Source organism: Monodelphis domestica, chromosome 5 (genome assembly GCF_027887165.1).
Source record: "Monodelphis domestica isolate mMonDom1 chromosome 5, mMonDom1.pri, whole genome shotgun sequence".
Lineage (NCBI taxonomy): Eukaryota > Metazoa > Chordata > Mammalia > Didelphimorphia > Didelphidae > Monodelphis > Monodelphis domestica.
In genome coordinates, this window is record NC_077231.1 from 313,511,180 (window position 1) to 313,531,491 (window position 20,312).

Consider the following 20,312-nt stretch of genomic DNA (forward strand, 5'->3'; position numbering starts at 1 on the left):
GCCCTCCTCTAATTGTGTAGTGCCTCTTCCTTTTCTCTTGCGTTTTCAGATATCCCTGAGAATGTATCAGCAATCATATTGGCCCATTTCCCCAGAAATAGAAGGAATGGTTCCTTTAGGCCAGGTAACTTGAATTCATGAAGGGCAGGAGGCACTTTCTCACCATCTCCTTACTTAACTGAAGTGTATCCACTTCCTATTCGGTTCGGTCCTTTCCTGTGTACATTATTCTCCTTTGCAGAGAAAACAGAAGCCAAGTAATAATGGAGTAGTTATATCTTCTCAAGATATCCCCACCCCTGGCAAAGTTCCCGTTAGCATATTGATCCTCTTCTTTTCTCTCTATAAAGCTAAAAGATCCCACACCAACCAGCAAAACCTTTCCAGGGTGAGTGGTAATCCCTGAAAACCAGAAAGGTTAACAAAGATAAATAAATTAGATCTTTTGAAGAAATAGCATTGAAGAACCTTGAGATGGGAAGACTACCAGAGCAGTCTTTAGAGGTTTAAAGGGTTGTCATATAGAACAAAGAGTCTCCACAATTCAATATTGGTTCAAAGAACACAAAACTAGGACTTGCTGAATTTTATCAGGAAGCAGTTTTTGTATCAGTATCCGGAGGGACTTTTTAACACTTGGAGCAGCCTTTTGACAAGGGAACTTTCTATCACAAGGAACACTTCAGTAGAAGACAGAAGATGATTCATTGGGAATAGTGTAGCATAGATGGAAATGCTCTTGGGCTCCATTCCTTATTTCTTTCATTCCTGGTCAGGAAATGGCCGGTCTCTGACATCATTAACACCTGGAGAAAATACCTGAGAGTTTAGAATTGCCAGGGACCATACCAGCCATCATGTCCAAATTGTCATTCTCCAGGAAGTTTTAGTGGCATAGACAAGGTTCAGACTCAAGGGCTGGGGGCTTTTCCCCATTTATCCTGGATTGACTTAATTTTAAAAATTAACAGATTTAAAATACAACATTGCACCTATGATGTGGATTCAAATGTTAGTTTTGGTGTTCTGTCTACATGTGTATTGAGTTAATGATTTGTTATATTTTGAAATCAAGGATTTGATTAGTGTTAATGGGACAAAGTTTTCAAGGGAGTTTTATCTGAACTGTGATAAGTTAATAAAACATTTGAATTTATTGAAGGTTTCTGAAGGGATAACAATTTTAGTAATCAGAAACTTCTGCAGGTTGAATATGTTTTTTCTTCTGGATTAATTGAAAATTTAAAAATTAATTTGGAATATGAAGAAAGCAAGAAAGATTAACTGATTTCTTTCAGACTTGCTATTTAGAAGGAAAGTAAATACTGAGTTAATTATCACTTTATATTTTAAGTTTTCATATTAGCATGAATGATATGTTCCAATTTTTATTTAAAAACATTTAACCTGTATTTTGAAATATTGTTAAAATAATTTTCATGCTGCAGAAAAATATCTTCCAACACTTAGAACTAAACTTTTTAAAGTTAGTTTTATTTGTTAAATAATAGGAATGTTTGGGCTGGCTAGCACGGTGGATAGAGAACCAGGTCTGGAATGGGAGGACTTAGCCTTAAATGTGACCTCAGACACTTACTAGCAATGTGACCCTGGGCAAGCCATTTAACCCTATTTGGCTAGTCCTTGCTCTTCTGTATTAAGAGTTGTTACTAGGACAGAATGAAGAAAGAGAGAAAAAAAGCAAATGATTTTGATATTAGCCTATGAAAAGTAGGGAAAATGCACCCCACTTATTGAATTAACACGTTAAATTGTGAGTCAGCTTTAGCGTAGAAAGAGGGCTAGATTTGGAGGCAGAGAGGATCAGGAGAGTGGAGTGGGGAAGACATTTTACTTCTCTCTTCTTTCTTTGCTCTTCTTGTGAAATGAGGGAATTGAATTAGATCCTTTGAATAATCATTTTAGTAATCTAGAGTTTACTTCAGAAGAGACATCTGAGGTTACTGCAATCTCTAAATCTATGACCCTTCCCTTTCCAATGACTTCAAGTATTTGCCTCAATTAGCTTTAAGAAATGAATCTATATTTTACTCATTTTCTGGTTTTATCTTAATACATTTTTAAAAATTCAAGCACCCTGCTCTGAAGTATAGATTTCTATCTTCTAAAATGAAACCTTTATCTGGAAAAACCAGTTTCTATAAGGTTATGTCAAACAACAATAACATACCTTTTAGTTTTAAAAAATGACAAAATTTGACAATTGATTAACGATTGAAAGCTTCTTTTACATAAACTATAAAATATCAGTTGAATACATTTAGATTTTTATATCACATGCATAAAAATCCCTTTTATATCATGAAAACTGAGTTTAGGTTGTGGAGTAACAATTTTAAACTATTATAGTTTCACTGACTAAACAAACATTACTTGTGGTTGATAATTGAAATTCAAATTAGTGTTTCATGTAGTTTAATAGGCCTAATTTAAAAATCAGTGTGTACTCTAATTATTGCTAGTTTCTTGGGTAGCTTCCTTCTCAGCTTCTGGGTAATCAGTGTCATTACCTGTTTCATTTATTTACTCAGGAGGATTCAATTTTAAATACCAAAATGTATTTTTCAACTATGTTACCAAGACTAAAATCATGGTCTTAAGGATTTGAGATCTTTGTCTTTTTAAAAAATAGATATAAGGATGGCAAGGCATATGTTTTGATATGTGTATTTAGTTAGCACTGGAAGGGACCACATAAGTCACCTAGTTTTTCTGCTCATTCTACAGAGAAGGAAATTGAGGCCTATTTTCTGTCAAAAGCACTATCTTAGGCACACACTCTTTTGTGACCCCCCCCCCCATAAACTTGTATTTAAAACTACTTTCCACATTATATACTTTTTAAAAAATGCTTTTATATGTTTTCATACTGACTTATTTCCTGGATTAGAATGTATGCTCCTTGTCAGCAGGAATTTTTTTTTTTTGGTAAGTCCCCCAGGGCAGGTGCTTTTTCCTGATTTTTCTTTTTATCTGGAATGCCTGGTCCCTAGTGTGTTCCTATTAATTTCTTGTTAATTGATTGAATAGATATACCATCAAATAAAAATTGTTTAAATTTAAAGACAAGAACCAAATATAGAAATATTTTCAAGTGAATTTAATATTATAGAGAAAAAAAAATTAACTTCACCTAAGTATCCACTGAGAAACCCAAGAGGCTTTCTAACCCAACTGAAAAAACAAAACAAAAACCTTCTGCTATAAAAGGACAGAAAAAGGAAATAGGAAGTGAATTGCATCTTAAGAAGCCTTCTCGCTCCCATCTTTGCCTCTCCTTTGTTTCTAGGAAGAAAGCATTCATAGCAAACTGTATTTCTCAAATTTGTGTGAGGCAGTGGTTTAAATGTTGCTTAGTTTACTTAATTGATATTCATATGTGCTCCAAAATTACAAAGTCAGTATGTACTCTGATTTTCCATGTATGGTTAATAGGTTAAGAAAACATTTATAGATTAATTTGCAGGAGTCAGTTTGGTAGTCTTAGAAGTCTCTTGCTGAGCATTGGTGGATGTTACAGCAAAAGAGTTTATTAAGCCTTGTTTCTACTTTGTATTGAACTTGTGGTTTCTGTTAGTCCTTCGAGTTGTCCTTGCCCTCAGTGATCATTCTAGTCCCACTGTTACTCATCTTGGAGTAGAGGACAGGCTCATTAGAAGAAAAGTTTCTGCCCCAAATAATAGTGGGGCAGAGAATTATGGGAAAAGTGCTGTGTTACCTAACAGTTTCTATCACACATCCTTTAAGGAAGCCTATACAATTCTAACGAAGTTTCCATTTTTCCCATGATATATTCATATTTTAGATTCCATGTTTAGTATCTGTGTTTTCTTAATGTTCTTTTAAGAAGTTTTCCCTGTTAAAAAAGTTTTTTAAAAGCTAATGGTTACAAAGCTTTCTATAGCAAGTGTTCAGTGCATGGCACAGAGTAACCTTTTGGAAAATGCTTGTTGATTGAATTGGATTGAGATAGGTAGGTGGAATGGTGGGTGGAGAAACTGCAGCAGTTTTTGTGGCCAGTCCTACATTGTGGACAAGTATAAGTAAGTAGATGAGAATTTAGCAAAACTATGATTTGAGTAGCAGGCTTAGCGAATTTTCACATTACTGATTTTCATTTGGAATCCATCTCTTTTCCTCTCCCTCTCCCTTACCTTATGTCTTAAAATCAATACTCTGTATTGGTTCTAAGGCAGAAGATTGGTAAGGGCTAGGCAATAGGGCTTAAGTGACTTGCCCAGGGTCATACAGCCAGGAAATGTCTGAGGCCAGATATGAACCTAGGATCTCCCATTTCTGGGCCTGACTCTTAATCCACTGAACCACCTAACTGTCTCTCCTCACACTCTCTTTAAGAAAACTTTTTTAGGTTTGTCATTTTTCCCTATCTTTCCAAAGGGTTACATAAAAATTTAATCTGATATCACTTTGGTATTGACATCCTTATTATTGGCCAAGAGCAATCATTTGAATCAAGGAATTTGAGAGATTCAAGTTCTTCCTTTGATTCAGTTATGAAAGAATTAAAATTCATTTAACCATTTTGTGACAGTTTTTCAAATGGTAATGTTAACTGTCGCAATTTTTATTTATGGTGAAACATTTTATTTATGTTTAAACATTAACAAAAATATTTGTAACTATTTGGAAACGTGTCATATTCACATTTCATGTTTACCACTTTGAAGTAGCTTTAAATATCAAAATATATCAGAAATAAGTATTATAACTTTTTGTGTAGCTTAAACTTTGTAGTCAATATTGAGAATAATTGAACTAGTAGAGAATGAAACATTTTATTTCTTTTGATACATAGTATTACATGAAAAGTGCTATTAGTCAATAATATAAATATATTAAAATTGGATTATTCAGTGAGGATGATAGACTACCACAATAAAAAAAGAGCTATGTAAATGTACGTTGTTAAGGTTTTCATGATTGTTTTCTACTATGGGTCCTTTAAGGAAGGGGTGGGATGAATAAAAGAACTCTGAGCTCAAGTGAGTGGCATCATGGCCCCCTAATGGAAGGGTCTCTCTCTTAACTCCAAACCCAGGGTGCTTGCCATTGCAGTCTTGTTCCTCTTATCTATTCAGTGATGCTTAATAAATGTTGGTTGAGTGGATGAACTTGAACAAGCTCTAAATGAAGTGATCTTTCTGTTTTGTGGTTACCAAGTTGTTGCTCAGGCTTTCAGAAATGTTTGACTCTTTGTGACCCCATTTTGCTTTTTTTGTTTTTGTTAAAGTTACCGGCCTGGTTTGCCATTTACTTCTCCAGATCTTTTGATATATGAGGAAACTGAGGCAAGCAGTATTAAGTAATTTACCCAGGATATCATAGCAAGAAAGTATCTGAGGCTGGATTTGAACTCAGGTCTTCTTGACTCCAGGCCCAGTTCTCTATACCTCCTGGCATAGTAAGTGCTTAATAAGTATTTTGTTGACTATTCTTCAAGATCAACTGAGGCCTCTTTGTGATGTGGCAGGCAGCTAAAAACAGCTAATGCAATCTTGTATTGAATTAAAAGAAATAGAACTTCTGGAAATGAGGAAGTAAGAGGCCATCTTTGTTCTTCCCTCCTTGGTTCTTTCCTGGAGATTGTGGTCAGTTTGGAAGGATGTGATGAGTTCTTGCTGTTGCTGAGTACAATGAAAAGGGCAACTAGGAGGATGAAGAGCCTCCAGGATCAAAAGAAGGAAGGAAGGTAGCTTGACAAAGAGACCTCAGGACAGACAGAATCATCTTCAAGGATATGAAGAATTGTCACGTGGAAGGGAATAGATTCAGTTGTTATGATTGTTTGATCAAATCTAATGGTTGAGATTTGGTCCCAGAGAGCAAAGGGTGGAAGATTCCAAGAGGCCAATTTAGGCTTAAAGTCAGGAAAACTCTCCTCATAGTTGGAGCTGCTCCATAGTAGATCATTAGCTGTGCCCCTACCTTGGAGGAATTCATACAGACCTGGATGGCCACTTGTCATCTAGGTGATAGTGGCAGTTCCAATTCAGATCCTTCCAATTCAGAACCCAGAATTTTATCTATGTTACATCCCAATAAGATTTTAAAGGCCATGTTGTTCCTTTGTGGTTGTTATAATTAATTATGCCATTATGATACAAGTATATACCCTCTCACTTTTTTTCACATATCCATCAGACTTGAAGTTTTAAAAAATTCGTTTGGTTATAATTTTCTCCACCACCACCACTTCCTCTCCTACCCATTGAAAAGGAAAGCATTATGATACTCAACATATAAAGTCGCACAAAACATATTTCCATATTAGCCATGTAGTCATGTTGTAAAAAAGAGAGAAAAGAAAAATAAAGAAAAACTTAAAAATATGCTTCAATTTGAACTCAGAGTTCATCAGTTCTCTTTTTGGAAGAAGACACTATTTTTCATCAGGTGTCCTTTGGAATTATCTTGGATCATTATATTGATCAGAATAGCTAAATCTTCCATAGTTGTTTATTGTTATTTTATTGTTTATTATATGTTTATTGTTATAATATAATATTATGTGTTTATTGTTATAATATAATATATGTTTATTGTTATAATATTATATGTTTATTATTATAATATTGCCATTAATATATACAGTGTTTTCCTGGTTCTGCTCACTTCACTTTGCATCATTTTATGTCTCCCCAGGTTTTTTTGAAATTATCCTCTTCTTACAGCACAACAGTATTCCATCACCTTCACATGCCACAATTTGTTTAGCCATTCTCCAATTGATTGGCATCCCCTCAATTTCCAGTTTTTTGCCACCACAAAAAAGCTATTATAAATATTTTTGCACATATAGATATTTTTCTTTTTTCTTTGATCCCTTTAGGATACAGATCTAATATTGCTGGATTAAATGGCATGTACAGTTTTATAGCCCTTTGGGCATAGTTATTTGCTCTTATTTTGGAGAAGCCATTCTCAATATCTATTTTGAAATTGCTTAAGTGACTATTTGGGAGATAGTAAAATAATCATCCATTTGTAATGAAATGTCATACTTCATACTAGATAACTGTGAGGTTATTATTGTTCCCTCTTTGCATATTTTGTTTCTTGTCACATTCCACTCCCCCCCCCTCTCCCCACCCCAGCCATCTTTGACTTCCATTCTTTCTCTTTGCTTCCTTTCCCTTAAATGTATAGGTAAGATACCACTTCTCTTTAATTACTCTTGTTGTTTTTATAGTGTAACTTGTTTCCAACTGGGGAAGAGTAGAAACACATTGACTATATTAGCAAGAAACACATTCTCTCACTGCTGATTAATAAAAAATGAGAAGTTTTAACCCCATACCTATCTTCTCCATCACTTACCTTCTTCCCTCCTCCCACATTCATGTAGTAAGAGTATAGATTGTTTCTACTTTACAGACTGTCAATTCAATCTTCTCTTCTCAGACACATCTTCATGTTAGAGATATAGCAATTGATGTTAGTAGCATAACATGAAAATGAAAGATGATATTCAAAAATATAGCTAACAAAGTCTATAAGAATTAAACTTCTATAAGAATAAAATGCCAAAGTTTTTTCAGGATGTAATACGCTCCTTCCTCCCTCCCAAGAGCTTGACTTTGCCTTCTAATGATATAGCATAGAAATTTGCTACTCTTATGGTCATTACATCACTGTTAAACACTCTTCACAGTGTAGCAATCTTGCATAGGCCACTGAAGTAATGGGGGATAGGAAAAGAGAGAGAGAGAGATACAGAGAGAGAGAGAGGTACAGAGAGAGACAGAGAGAGAAAGAGAGAGAGAGACAGAGACAGAGACAGAGTCAGAGAGAGAGAGGGAGAGAGAGACAGAGACAGAGAGAGAGAGAAGAGAGGAGAGAGAAGAAGAGAAAAAGAGAAAGAGAGGAGAGAGAGAGACAGAGAGAGAGAGAGAGAGAAGAGAGGAGAGAGAAGAAGAGAAAAAGAGAGAGGAGAGAGAGACAGAGAGAGAGAGAGAGAGAGAGAGAGATCAGCCTTCTAACAGTCTACTAGAACCATATACAGCTTTAACATTTTTAAGGGTGTCTTTAGATTGCTATTTAAGCCAACCTTTGGATCAGAAAACTTTGAATAAGGGTAAGACTAGATGGCCACAAAATTCTTGTCCAAGTCTCAAATTCTATGATTCAGTGAAGTGTCATACCTAATTAAATTATAGGATGTTGCTCACCATAAAAGTGAGTAACCAAATTGTAACACTTTTGTTTCCTTAATTTTCAGTTGAGAAAAATCCTAGCTGCTCATTTTGAAGAAGTTGAAGTAAAGAACCTCATTTTGGCTGTTTATCAGTCTCTCCATATAGCTATTTTGTTAACTCCTCATTCTCCAAATGTTCTACACTACTTACTCCTACTTCCCTCATTTGATCCATTACCACTATCATCATATATCATTTTTCCCTTTCATGGCTAAGCTCCTTGAGAAAGTCATTTACAACTGTTGCCTTCAGGCCCTTTCCTGTCACTTTTTTCTTAACTCTCTATAGACTATCTTCATCATTCAATTAAGCCTGCTCTATCCAGAATTACCAGTAATCTCTTAATTGCCAAATTTAATGGCCTTTTCTCAATCTTCATCCTTCTTGATCTTTCTGCAGCCTTCAACTTTGCCTCTTTTCCCGTACATACTCTTCACTCTTTCACGACACTCTTCTCTACTAGTTTGTACTAGTCTGAGCTTCTTGAGGACAGAATATATATATCTATATATCCTGGAAGATTCAGTGAGCTCTTAATAATTCTTTTTTTACTGATTCATCCATGTCACATAGTACTTTCCTTCAAAGGTGTGTTATAATACTTTTCTTTGTCCCTAAAATAACTACCATTTAAGTTCTTTTCACATACTTACTAGTCTGGGGAAACGGCTTTGTGAAGTTCTTTTTGTCCATGTACCTGATATTGCAACCTATTCCTCCTATCTTCAGGTTACTGTTTAGCCATCTTCAACTTACATCTTACTAATGGTTATTGAGTTTTATTGACTTGGGTGGGAGAAGATTGAATAGAATTTTTTTCCAAAAAAAATTGTTTTAGATTTATTGCTCTCTTCTTTTAGCAGTCTTTCTCCAGAGTTTTGACTACTTAACAACATTCTCTAGGGTTATTCTTAGAACTGCACTTACACTTCGGCAATAGAACCCCAGAGTTTGGGAGCCTCCTTTGGATTCTAGAGTTAACTCTGTGGGACTTTATTTCTGACAGTATAAGCTCACAAGATCCAACCAATGTTCTCTGACCATAAGCCAGTACTCTTAGGTGGCTTTTAGCAAAAAACATTTAGTAGGATGGCATAGGAAGAACAGTTGGTACAAAACATTCTCCCCCAAATCATGGCATACACTGTCCCTCCAGATGCAATGTCCATGGAAAGATGGATTTGAATATAGGATACAGTGGTGAGGCTTAGGTATTAGATACATTTATGGCAAAGGAAAATTCACAACTTTGGATACTAGAAGACCTTTTATTTTTGTAGATTGTTTTTCTAAGATGTTTTTTCTGCTATAAAGAACTAAAATGTTGTTTTAAAAATATGCTGTTTCTTTAGTGATACTGGTTCAAAGTCAATTATGTATGAATATTTTTCTTCTTACACATTTGTACTTCCAGTGTTTTCCCCTCTACCATTTCTGTTAAACTTCCAATTAATTCTGGAATTTAAAAATTGTTATCAAAGAAAAATAAATTCTAATATGCTGTTATTATTGAAGCTGATGGAACAATTTTGGTGATTTTGATGCTTTTGTCAGGAACTTAGCATTTTCTGTCTTTTTGGTATACATTGATCTTAATAATGAATACATGAAAAACCTTGTCTCAACTAATGTGCCAAGGACTGTGCTAAACCCCAGAAATACAAATATGAAAGTTAAAGCTAGTCCCTGCTCTAAGATAATTTGTGTTCTATTAGGGGGAAACCACCTTCATAAGGAAGTAGTGCTCAGATTAGAGGACTTTGATCAGAAAATTTCAAGGATTGTGTAGAGAGCCAAAAGGGAGTAGTTTGACATCTGACCCCTCTAGGAGAGTAGAGGAATTGATCTGATAATGGTTCTGATGCTAGAACTGATGGAGGAAGATGGAAAGAATTATAAGCAGGATGACCAAGTAGTTGGTGAGGAAAAGATGACCAGGAAACAAGTAGGTAGCAAAATGAAACATGACTGAGACTTGCTTGAAATAGTGGGCCAGGTGGCATAGTCACCAGCTGAGATGGGGATACGAGGGGAAGGCCAGAAGCTCAGGAGATTAAAGGATTAAAATATTCAGGGTATGGTTTCTGGCTGAGAAATTGTTAGTCAATAAGGATTAAGTAATTATGTTTAATAATTTGATATGATTATTGGAATTAGATAAATCATACTATTCCATTTCTGCTGTCAGTTGGTTATAAGGAAAACATTCCACTTTTAACAATTTTGTCCATTCATTTTAGGAGAAAGGCTTTGAACAGATGTGGAAAGATGTTCGAGACAGAAAAAGTGATTGTGGAGGAATGGTTGTCAGAATTTAAGGTAATATTTACTGCATAATATGAACACTTTAGAATTAAATCTCATTTCCAAGTTAATTACTAGTTATTTGGCTTGTGATGCCAGCAAAACTAATTATCTGTCTAAATCATAAGTGTACCTAGAAAATTCCTATGAACAATTGTTTGGGGTCTCCTCCTCCTGTATCAGAATAAGTTGATTTGCTTACTTTTATCCCACTCATGACAAATTTTGTGCTGATGCCAGGAATAATCAATAAAGATGAAGAAGTATTCTTCTAAAGTCTGATTAATAGACACTGGTGATATTACTAGTTATGTAGCAATTGAAAGAAATAGCTCCCTCTTCCTCTTGGCTCCCTTCTCTCTGATACTTAAACTCTATCTCTTTTAATGTCATCTGCTCCCCACCTCTATCCCTTTCCCATCAAGTGATGCCAGAATAGTAAGCACAATGATATATATAACACATATCTTCCCAAGCAAGTCAATAGTCAATAATCGTCATTAAACATTAAGCACTGCCTGTGCCAGACCCTACTATACTAAGTCTAGGATGGCAAAGAGAGTTCTTGTTTTCCAGCAACTCACAAGCTAATGGGAGAAAACAGCACTTAAAAACAAGATGGGAAGGGGAGGTCACGAGGAGAAGGTATAAGGTATATTGAGGCATGATAAAGTCCAGAGGAGTTTTGCTAGGCAGGAAATGAGGAGATGATTTACATTGGTGCTTTGCCTAAGTGGAGGATGGAAAAAGGTCCAAGGGGGCTGGTGGCACTGAAGAGTTGGGGGTTTCAGCATTGATGTGATCTTGCAGAATGGTGGATTTCTGGAGGCCATGGTGAAGCCCAGCCATGCAGTCAGTAGAAAATAAAGTTGAAATTGTGACCTTTGTTAGCAAAACAGATCAAAATCAATAAGCAAATGAGAAGAAAGATTAAGAATGAGAAGATATGGCATTCACGTGAGAAAACTCTATGCTACCCTATTTAAATGAGCTGCTGATGCCAAAAAATGAGAAGTGAATAAAAGTATAGACCGCATTACCACTGTTTCCTAACCAGCATGAACCACCTGACATTAGTAGACCAAAATTATCTAGAAACTCTCTCAGGAAGGAAATACTTAATCTCTTTGCCAAATGGAGAGATCTGGCATCCCAGCATAACACCAGTTCAGAAGATGCTTTTGTTTTTAAATCTTATGGAGGAGGATGGTGGGTGATTATGAGCAGTATCTATAAGAAAACAGGAAGGGAGACCAACTTTAAGGCTATTGTAATTTTGGATCACATGAGAAACAAGATTGAAGACTAGACTTTTCCTCTGACCTCTGATCTCTAAAACTTTTCCAATAAAGAAATTATGCACCAAAGATAAAACAACTTCCGCGGTCTCCATGGTCTAGGATATGAAGAATCCAAAGGAAGGTTAAAAAATAATATCTCAAACTTATAAAGTGATGCTCACTGCCTCTGACCTCACTGAGCCCTTCTCCTCACCTCCTAGGCTACCGACAAAATCCACACTCACATTCAGCAAAGTTACAGACTAAAAAAGTAAATCCTCAAAAATTTATAGAGAAAGGGCAGAGGAATATTCTAAATAGGCAGAGGAATATTCAGTGTTCATGATAAGGCTGTAACAAAAGTGAAAATACTACTGAAATTGATTTATAGTTTTAATGCTATACCAATCAAATTACCAAGGGGATCATTTACAAAGCTCGATAAATTATCTAGATATGAGGGGAAATGATGAAGAGGAGCTAGCACTTCCAGACCTTATACACAGTTAACAACACCCTCTGACATTGGCTAAAAAAGAGTGAATTAGAGAAATAGGACAGACTAGATAAAGGAGAGTCTGGAAAAAAAGAGTTCAATAATCCAGCATCTGACAAAGTGGAAAACATAAAGTACCTAGGGTCAAACTCCCTATTTGATTAAAAAAAAAATGCTGCCAGGAAAATTTGAAAGCAGACTGGCAGAAATTAGGTTTAGCCCAACATTCCACACCCCATTCTATAATACATTCTCAATATATCCGTGACCATAAAATTAAAGACAATATTACTAAAGTTAGAAGAGAAACAGGTCATATCTCTCTCACAGCTATTAGTATGAGCAGGAAGGAGATATATCCTTTTTTCCCCCCCCATTTATAGATGCTTCCTTACTGGAAGTTTCCTATACTTTTTTTTTCTCTTTATTTTTTTAAGTATTTTTCCATGGTTACATGATTCGTGTTCTCTCCCTCCCCTTTTAACTACCCCCTCCTGGAGCTGACAAGCAATTCCCCTGGGTTATACATGCATTATCACTCAAAACTTATTTCCATATTATTCATTTTTGTAATAGAGTAACCTTTTAAAACCAAAACCCCAAATCATATACCCTTATGAACAAGTGATAAATCATGTTTTTCTTCTGCATTTCTACTCCCATAGTTCTTTCTCTTGATGTGGATAGCATTTTTTCTCATTAGTCTCTCAGGATTGTCCTGGATCCTTGCAGAGCTATTAGTCTATTACATTTGATTGTCCCATAATGTTTCAGTTTCTGTGTAGAATGATCTGCTTCTGCTCATTTCACTCCACATCAGTTCATGGAGGTCTTTCTAGTTTATATAGAAATCAAGCAGTTTGTCATTCCTTATAGCACAATAGTATTCCATCAACATCATATACCACAATTATTTGTTCAGCCATTCCCCACTTGAGGGGCAACCCCTCATTTTCCAATTTTTTACCACCACAAAGATTGTGTCTAGAAATATTTTTGTACAAACTTCTTTTATCTCTTTGGGGTACAAACCTAGTAGTGGTATTGCTGGATTTAAAGGAATGTATTCTTTTTAAGCCCTTTGGGTATACAGGAGATGTATTCTTAACTAAATAAGAGGTAGAAGCAATTACAAAATGTGAAATAATTAACTTTGGTTACTTGAAACAGAAACTCTTTTGCCAAGATATCATTAATTTATCTAGAATAAGAGGGGAAGTTGCTAAGTGGGGGGGGGGGGGAATCTTTGTATCAAATTCCTTTGATAAGAATTTAGTTTCTAAGGTATATAATATTACATATATTAGTAAATATATGTATGACTAATAGCCATTTCCCAATAGATAAACGATCAAAGGATATAAACAAATTAACAAAAGAACTGCAAAGTATTCACAATCACATGAAAATATGCTCCAAATCACTAAGAATAGGAGAAATGCAAATCAAAAGAACCCCAAATTCACCTCACATTCTTCAAATTAGCAAAAATGACAAAAATTAGTAATTCAGTGTTGGAGGGATTATAGAAGGATAGACACACTAAAATATCTTGGGTAGAGCTGTGAAATGGTACAACCATTTTGGAAAAGCAATTTTAAATTATACAAATAAAGTGGCCAAAATGTCCATACCCTTTGAACCTTTCATTACTGGGCTTATATCCCAAGGAGGACATTGATAAGATAAAAGTCCCCATATAGTCTACAATATTTATAGTCACACTCCTTGTGATAATGAAGAATTGGAAAGAAATTTAGATAGCCCTCAATGGGGGAATGACTAAATAAGTTGTAGTACATGAATGTAATGGAAGATGACTGTGCCATAAGAAATAATGTGTGTGATGACTATAGAGAAACCTGGAGAGATCTCTATGAACTCACACAGAGATGACCAGAGCCAACAAACAATAGACACAAAGATGATGACACTATATAAATGGAAAGAACAATGACACACCAAACAGTCGAAAGGAAAGGTAACACAATTATAAAGCTCCAGCAGGGCTTTAAATTAAAAGAGATGAGGAGACTCCTGTAACCTGTTCCTCTGTGGAAGGAGGTTCATGACTGCTCATGCTTTTAGATTTTATCAATGAATCAATCGGTTGTGATTTTTCTCTTTTAAAATAATGCTATTTGTCATTATTATAAGATGGCTCTTGATTTGGGGATAACTAGAGTGATACAAGAAACATAAAATATCAGTAAAAGCTAATTTTAAAAGCAAGAAGAAACAGTGGAGAGAAAACAAGTTGATAGAAAACTTGGTAAGACTTCCAAGGTATTAAAGCCATCATTCAAAGACCTTTTGAATAAAACTAAAAGAAGATTAACAGTCAATAAGAAATGATCTCCATAAATTTTTATGTGACTCTTTAGCATTAAGGACAGTGGAACTACCACAGGTACACTCTAGCATCATACTCCTGAGGGGAACAAAAAATATCATGGAAGAAATAAATTTAAAAGAACAGCAGGCCTAGAGCTCATTGTGCAACATCATGGAGGATTTGATTCTTAAGGCATTTGGAAGAGGTCTCCAAAATATCAGTATTAAACAAAATCTCAATATTAAACAAAAAGACAACCAAGAAAATGCCAGGTACTACAGATCTGTCTTTTTGAAAAGGGAATAAAAGCAATGCAACAACAATAACAAAACAAACTTTTCTGATGAAGATAAAAGAAAGGACCAGGCAGTCTTTTTCAAATGATATTCCAAATACTTTTTCTATTCTGCTGCTTAATCAGCTACTGCTGCTCAGGTCTTCAAAGCAGACCTTCAGAGACCATGCTATGAACTCCTTGGCACCAGGCATCCTCAGCTTTCACCTGGCTATTTTCTTCACTGTTACTATCTCTCCCTGCCCCTCTTGTTCTGAGACGTGTAATCAAATCAATCAAGCCTAGATTGCTCTGTTGTTTCAATCACCATCTCTGGGATATCTAAGATCCAGAAACCCTTCCTAGACCATCACTCCCCTATATCTATTGTTGCCTTGTGAGCAGGAACTATCTTTTATATTAAGTCAGGATAAGATAAACAGTCAATGCTTTTTCATTTATTCATATGGCAAACTTCAACTTTAGTCACATCATTTACTTAAAGCCTAGGAAACACTATATCCCACTGGGCTTATCATTTATTATCTGTAAAAAAAATTAAAATCCATTTGATTCAAAGCAAAACACCACCTGAAAAGGTGACTGTCTTCTAGCAAAGTTTTGTCTTCTGCGTATGCCAAAATATGTGATTCTTTGGACCTATGTCAACAGAGATAACTTTGTTCATCTCTCTGATTATCTGATTAAGTGACATAGCAGAGAGATGTGTGTTTGACAAAAGTATTTGCCATTGTCATGATGGATGGTCAAACAGAGTCCAAATGGAAGAGAAATTCCTTATAAAGAGTGAGGTCTTCCATTTTCTCCTATTTGCAGATGTTATTGTGCTGATTGTATCAAGCCCTTGAAAATTACAAAGATGGGGAGTGGACTCACGTACCTATAGCCAAATGGAAAAAATAATGTATGAAGGATGGTTTGTTGACTAGCCTGTGATCTGTGTTTTGTAGAGCGTGAACATTGTGATTATGAGTGGGGTCCAGAACTGAATAGAAGCACAGTAGGCTGGTTTGTTTTTGGAAAACTGAATTGTTTTTGGTCACTTCGTGCCTCTCTTTGGAAGAAAGGCTCATCTTCTCACATCTTCTGCTGTGTATCTTTGAGGCATGATAAGAGTTGAAGTTAAAGGTCACTCAAAGAGCGGTGGAGAGGCATGTGGTGAGCACAAGCATACTACATATAAAGAATTATGTAGGAGAAGCAATAGAAAGGATGTCATCAGAGAAGTCAACTGGAGGAGAAAAAATAATGTATTGATATAGCTACAGGATGGATATTCTGTGGATAACCCGTGTGCTTGATATCTACACACAGTCCCATAACATTCTGAAATGCTGGATGGAACCAGATCAAAAAGTATTTAACAAAATCAATAAAAATACAATAAAGCATAAATAACGTTAATATGTGGTTTTCTAAATCAGTGTGCCCAAAGGGATACTTCTGTATGGTTTACTAGCCCATTGTTTCTCTTTGAGTTTGGCTCTGCTGATCTTAGGTCAATATGTCGCACATTGGATAGTGTTCCTATGGAAGATTGACAGCAGAATTGCATAGACTGGGATCCAAGTCAGTGAAAAAAGAGCTGTGTCCATTTGGATAAGGGCATTGACTCATCATAGTTTGGATTTTGATAAATTGTTGATTTATGCCCTTGGTTGTAAGGATGAGTCTAGAACGTCATAAACAACCCTGGAGTTAGTAGTCTGTCTATATTTTTAATCACTTAGCAATATCTTATATATATGCCTCTGTTTAATTTTATATATATATATATATACACACACACATATATGTATCTAGATATACACATACAGTTTTTTAACATGTTCTATGCTGTTAGAGATATGATTCGTTTTTGTTTTCTACTTCAGGAATGCTTTATGTGTAACTGAATTATGATTTTTTGGCATTAGCTAAAATGGTACAGATTGCCTGCAAGGATCATGTTTGTACAATGGAATACCATTCTAGTTAGAGTATTTTCCTGTTTATTGGAATGGTGAAACTTACAAACTTAAATACGGTCATGTATTTTCATAATAACAGAAGCAACTATTAGCATAAATAATTGAAAACTAGGAATAATTCAGTCCTTTGGTTCTCAGACATTCCCCATCTGTCCTGTAATAATCATAGTGTGCAAGATTATAGCACCAAATTATCTAAGGAAACAGAATTCCTACCATAATAGAACTAGAGAGCAGAAATCTGTTTTTCCACCCTTTGAACTACATAACTTCTAGGTAATAATATTTCCCTTCTCCATGAAAGCAGGCTAAAGGAGGCTTGAGGATTTAAGGGGAAGGAATATAGATATTTTCTAGTGGATACTGGATACCTAATGCTTTCTCAAACTGATGGCTATAGTATATGGATTTCCAAGCTTTCAGAAGTCATCTTGCCTTTCTTATGCATTCTAGGAACACTACTTTTTAGTTTCCAAGCTCCCTTTATGCATACTCTAAACTATTGTTGCATGCTAATAGAGTATTAAAAATGGAAACTTTATTTAAAGTGGAGATGTAGCTCTTACTAGTTTAGGGTAGTTTTTGCCTTTTCTTTTTCTTGTTGAGCTTTCTGTGGATGCTTTGTGCTGGAATGTGCTCTAAATGAGCTCTAGTTGCCCATGGCCTCAACTTTTCAGAGGAGCTGGCAGCTTGGTCCCTGTCCTGAACCTGGAAATTCAGTGACTATCAATGTCAATCTTCCCCGTTCCCCAGGAGGCCTTGTAGAGCTATCATCACGTTTATCTCCAGTTCAAGGTCATTTCGTGGTGCTCCTAGCTAACCCTGTTAACCAGAGTAGTTCTTGGAGGAGTGAATTACTTTAGGGCTTATTTCTGTCCTTGGGTCTAGCAATTTATTTTTCCCTCAGAAGAAACTGAGGTAAGAGGAATAGAAAGAGGAAGAAATTCCTTTTGATGCTTTGGGGAAAACTAAAAGTCTGTTAAAAAAAAGTAAAACTCATTTCCTTTTGAATAATCTTAAAAAGACAGATGAAAAGACATAAATGAAACTCATTTCATTAACAATACCACAAAATAGTCAAAATCTACTTAATTTTATTATGGTTTGTTAGAAAGGATAACAGATGTATTAAATTGTACTGTGGTTCCATTTTGTTCAGTTAAGTACAGAATGGGAGAAATTGGATTCGCATGATAAGTGGCCCTCAAAATCTCATGTGCCTTGGCATTCATATCATTAATTGCTAGCCGTTGGCAATATGCTAGTGTATTTGATAGATTTAAACTTCTTGGGGAAGTTTATCAGGATACTCTCCTTTCCCTTCCCCTCTCCCCTCCAGGATCAAATATAAATTCCTCTACATTTTTGCCTGACTTCTTCCTAAATTTCCAGTCTTCTTGGAGTCTTCTGTCTTCTGTGCGTTCTCTGGCAGCTAGATGGTATAGTAGATAGAATGCTGGGCTTGGAGCAGGAAGAGACTTGTCTTCCTGAGTTCAAATCCAACCTCAGACACGTATCAGCTGTAGGACCCTGGGCAAGCCACTTAACCCTCTTTGCCTTGGTTTCCTAACTCCAGCATCTTTGCCAAGAAATCCCCAAATGGGGTCACAGGGTCAGACATGACTGAAAAATAGAAGAACAGTTTCTGTCTAACCTTGCAGTCCCGGCCTGCTGGTGATCTCCCACCCCAGGAATGCCCTTCTCTGTCCTCACCTCTGCCTCGGAGTATCCCAGGCTTCCTTCAAGACTCCGCTCAGGTCTACCTGCTGTGAGAGGCCTTTCTTTCTCTCTCCAGCTGCTGGTAGCCTCCCTTTCTCAGGCTGCTTTCCATCTATTCTGAATATGTATGCATATATGCACATATGTACACACCTATGTGTGTAAAGCATGGGCTTTGTTATTCGCATATTGGCTTCTCCATTTTAATGCAAGGCCATTCAGGGCAGGCACTGTTTTTTACTTCCCTTTGTATCCCCAGTGCTTAGCCCCTTGCCTGGCATTGCCAGACATTCTTAGAGCACTTACTCCTTCAGCTTTCAGTGGCATTTGAATGGGATCGGAGAGAGCTGATGACGGGAGGTGACCTAACGTTGGTGTCTGGCAAGGAAATGACCACTTTAATAAAAGGCTAAAATGCCAAGAGCTTCGAGGCAAAGGGAGACCCCATAAATGAGCTGGCCAGCTGTAGGGTTGAGACTAAAGGGAGGAAGATGAGAGCTAAGGGGAATGGAATTCACAATGAGAGTGGAGAAGGTTGAGGGGCAGGCGGTTATGTTCCTAGAAGGAAATGTTTACAATCATGGGAGAAACCCAGCTGTGGGCCGCAGGCTAGGATTGATCATCCCTGCAGATGACTGAGGTGGGGCAGATAGATGAGTTAGATGGGATTGAGGGAACTAATGAAGCTGGAAGACCAGGCTGTCCTTGTGCTCCCTGAAGTCAGTCCATACTTGCAGCCTCTTCTCCACACTTGGCCTGTCCCACGTCTCTTACTTTTCCCCATGTGGCAGCATGGGCCCCCTTTTCTCTACAGATCATTGTTCCTCCTGGACCACTACAATATATCCTCCCAATTGGCCTGCCTGGCTGAGTCTCCTCACCTCTTGATTTTCTCCCTCAATAAACTCCAATGACCCTCACATTGCCTCTCAGATCAAATGCCAGCTCTCCTATCCTGAAAACCCATGTCCCACCCAGCTCCAAGCTCCCCCTCCAGCCTCTTACATGCTGCCTGCCTCCCTTCCCACAATGGAGTTGGCCTTCTTGGGGTTCTAGCTCCTGGCTATGCTGCCTCTGTGCTGGTCTTCCTTCTCACTTGAAATATACTCCCTCCTTCTTCTCTTCCCATAACTCAGAGCCATAGGGCCATGCCTACCCGATGACCTGATGTTTACTTTGTGTATCTTCTGTCTATACTGTGGTCTTGTTTTAAAATGTAATCTTCAGGGTAGAAACAGTAGTGAGGGCTTAAAGTTTGCTCATTGGGGTCAAAGAATGAAGTGAGAAAGAAGACTGAGCCTATAATGTGCTGCTTGAGAAAGGAGGGAAAGTGACTTTGGATGAGGTGATATGGACAGACGGGATCTCCTCCATGCCAGGGACTGCCTTTTGATGCTTTTTGTGTCCTCAGCACTTAGTACAGTGCCCAGCACATAGTAGGCACTTAATCAGTGTTTATAAATTGGCTGAGATGGAATGAATCTCCAAAGAGGAGAAGTTGTTAATGGTGAGAGCAAGAGGAGAGAAATCTAGTAGAAGCAATGAGGAGCAAAGGTTTATTCTTCTACCTCCTGGCCACACGTCTTGGAGAACACGAAAGCAGGAGTACCTAGTACTGGAGATTGTAGCAAAGGATGCAGTTTTTTTCTAGTCTGAATTTACAAGAAGATGGAAGG

At 36.7% G+C, this 20,312-nt stretch overlaps 1 protein-coding gene across 6 annotated transcripts in view; it reads left to right on the forward strand.

Annotated features, from left to right (window-relative positions):
• The window catches only part of HYCC1 (hyccin PI4KA lipid kinase complex subunit 1), a 127,883-nt gene that overhangs the window by 42,522 nt on the left and 65,049 nt on the right, over nt 1–20,312 (forward strand). For all 6 annotated transcript variants that reach the window (XM_056800506.1, XM_007505380.3, XM_056800503.1 and 3 more), the window contains one exon: nt 10,478–10,556. In XM_056800506.1, the coding sequence (XP_056656484.1) occupies nt 10,506–10,556 (51 nt within the window). In that variant the 5' untranslated portion in view covers nt 10,478–10,505. The remainder of the gene's footprint in view (nt 1–10,477; nt 10,557–20,312) is intronic.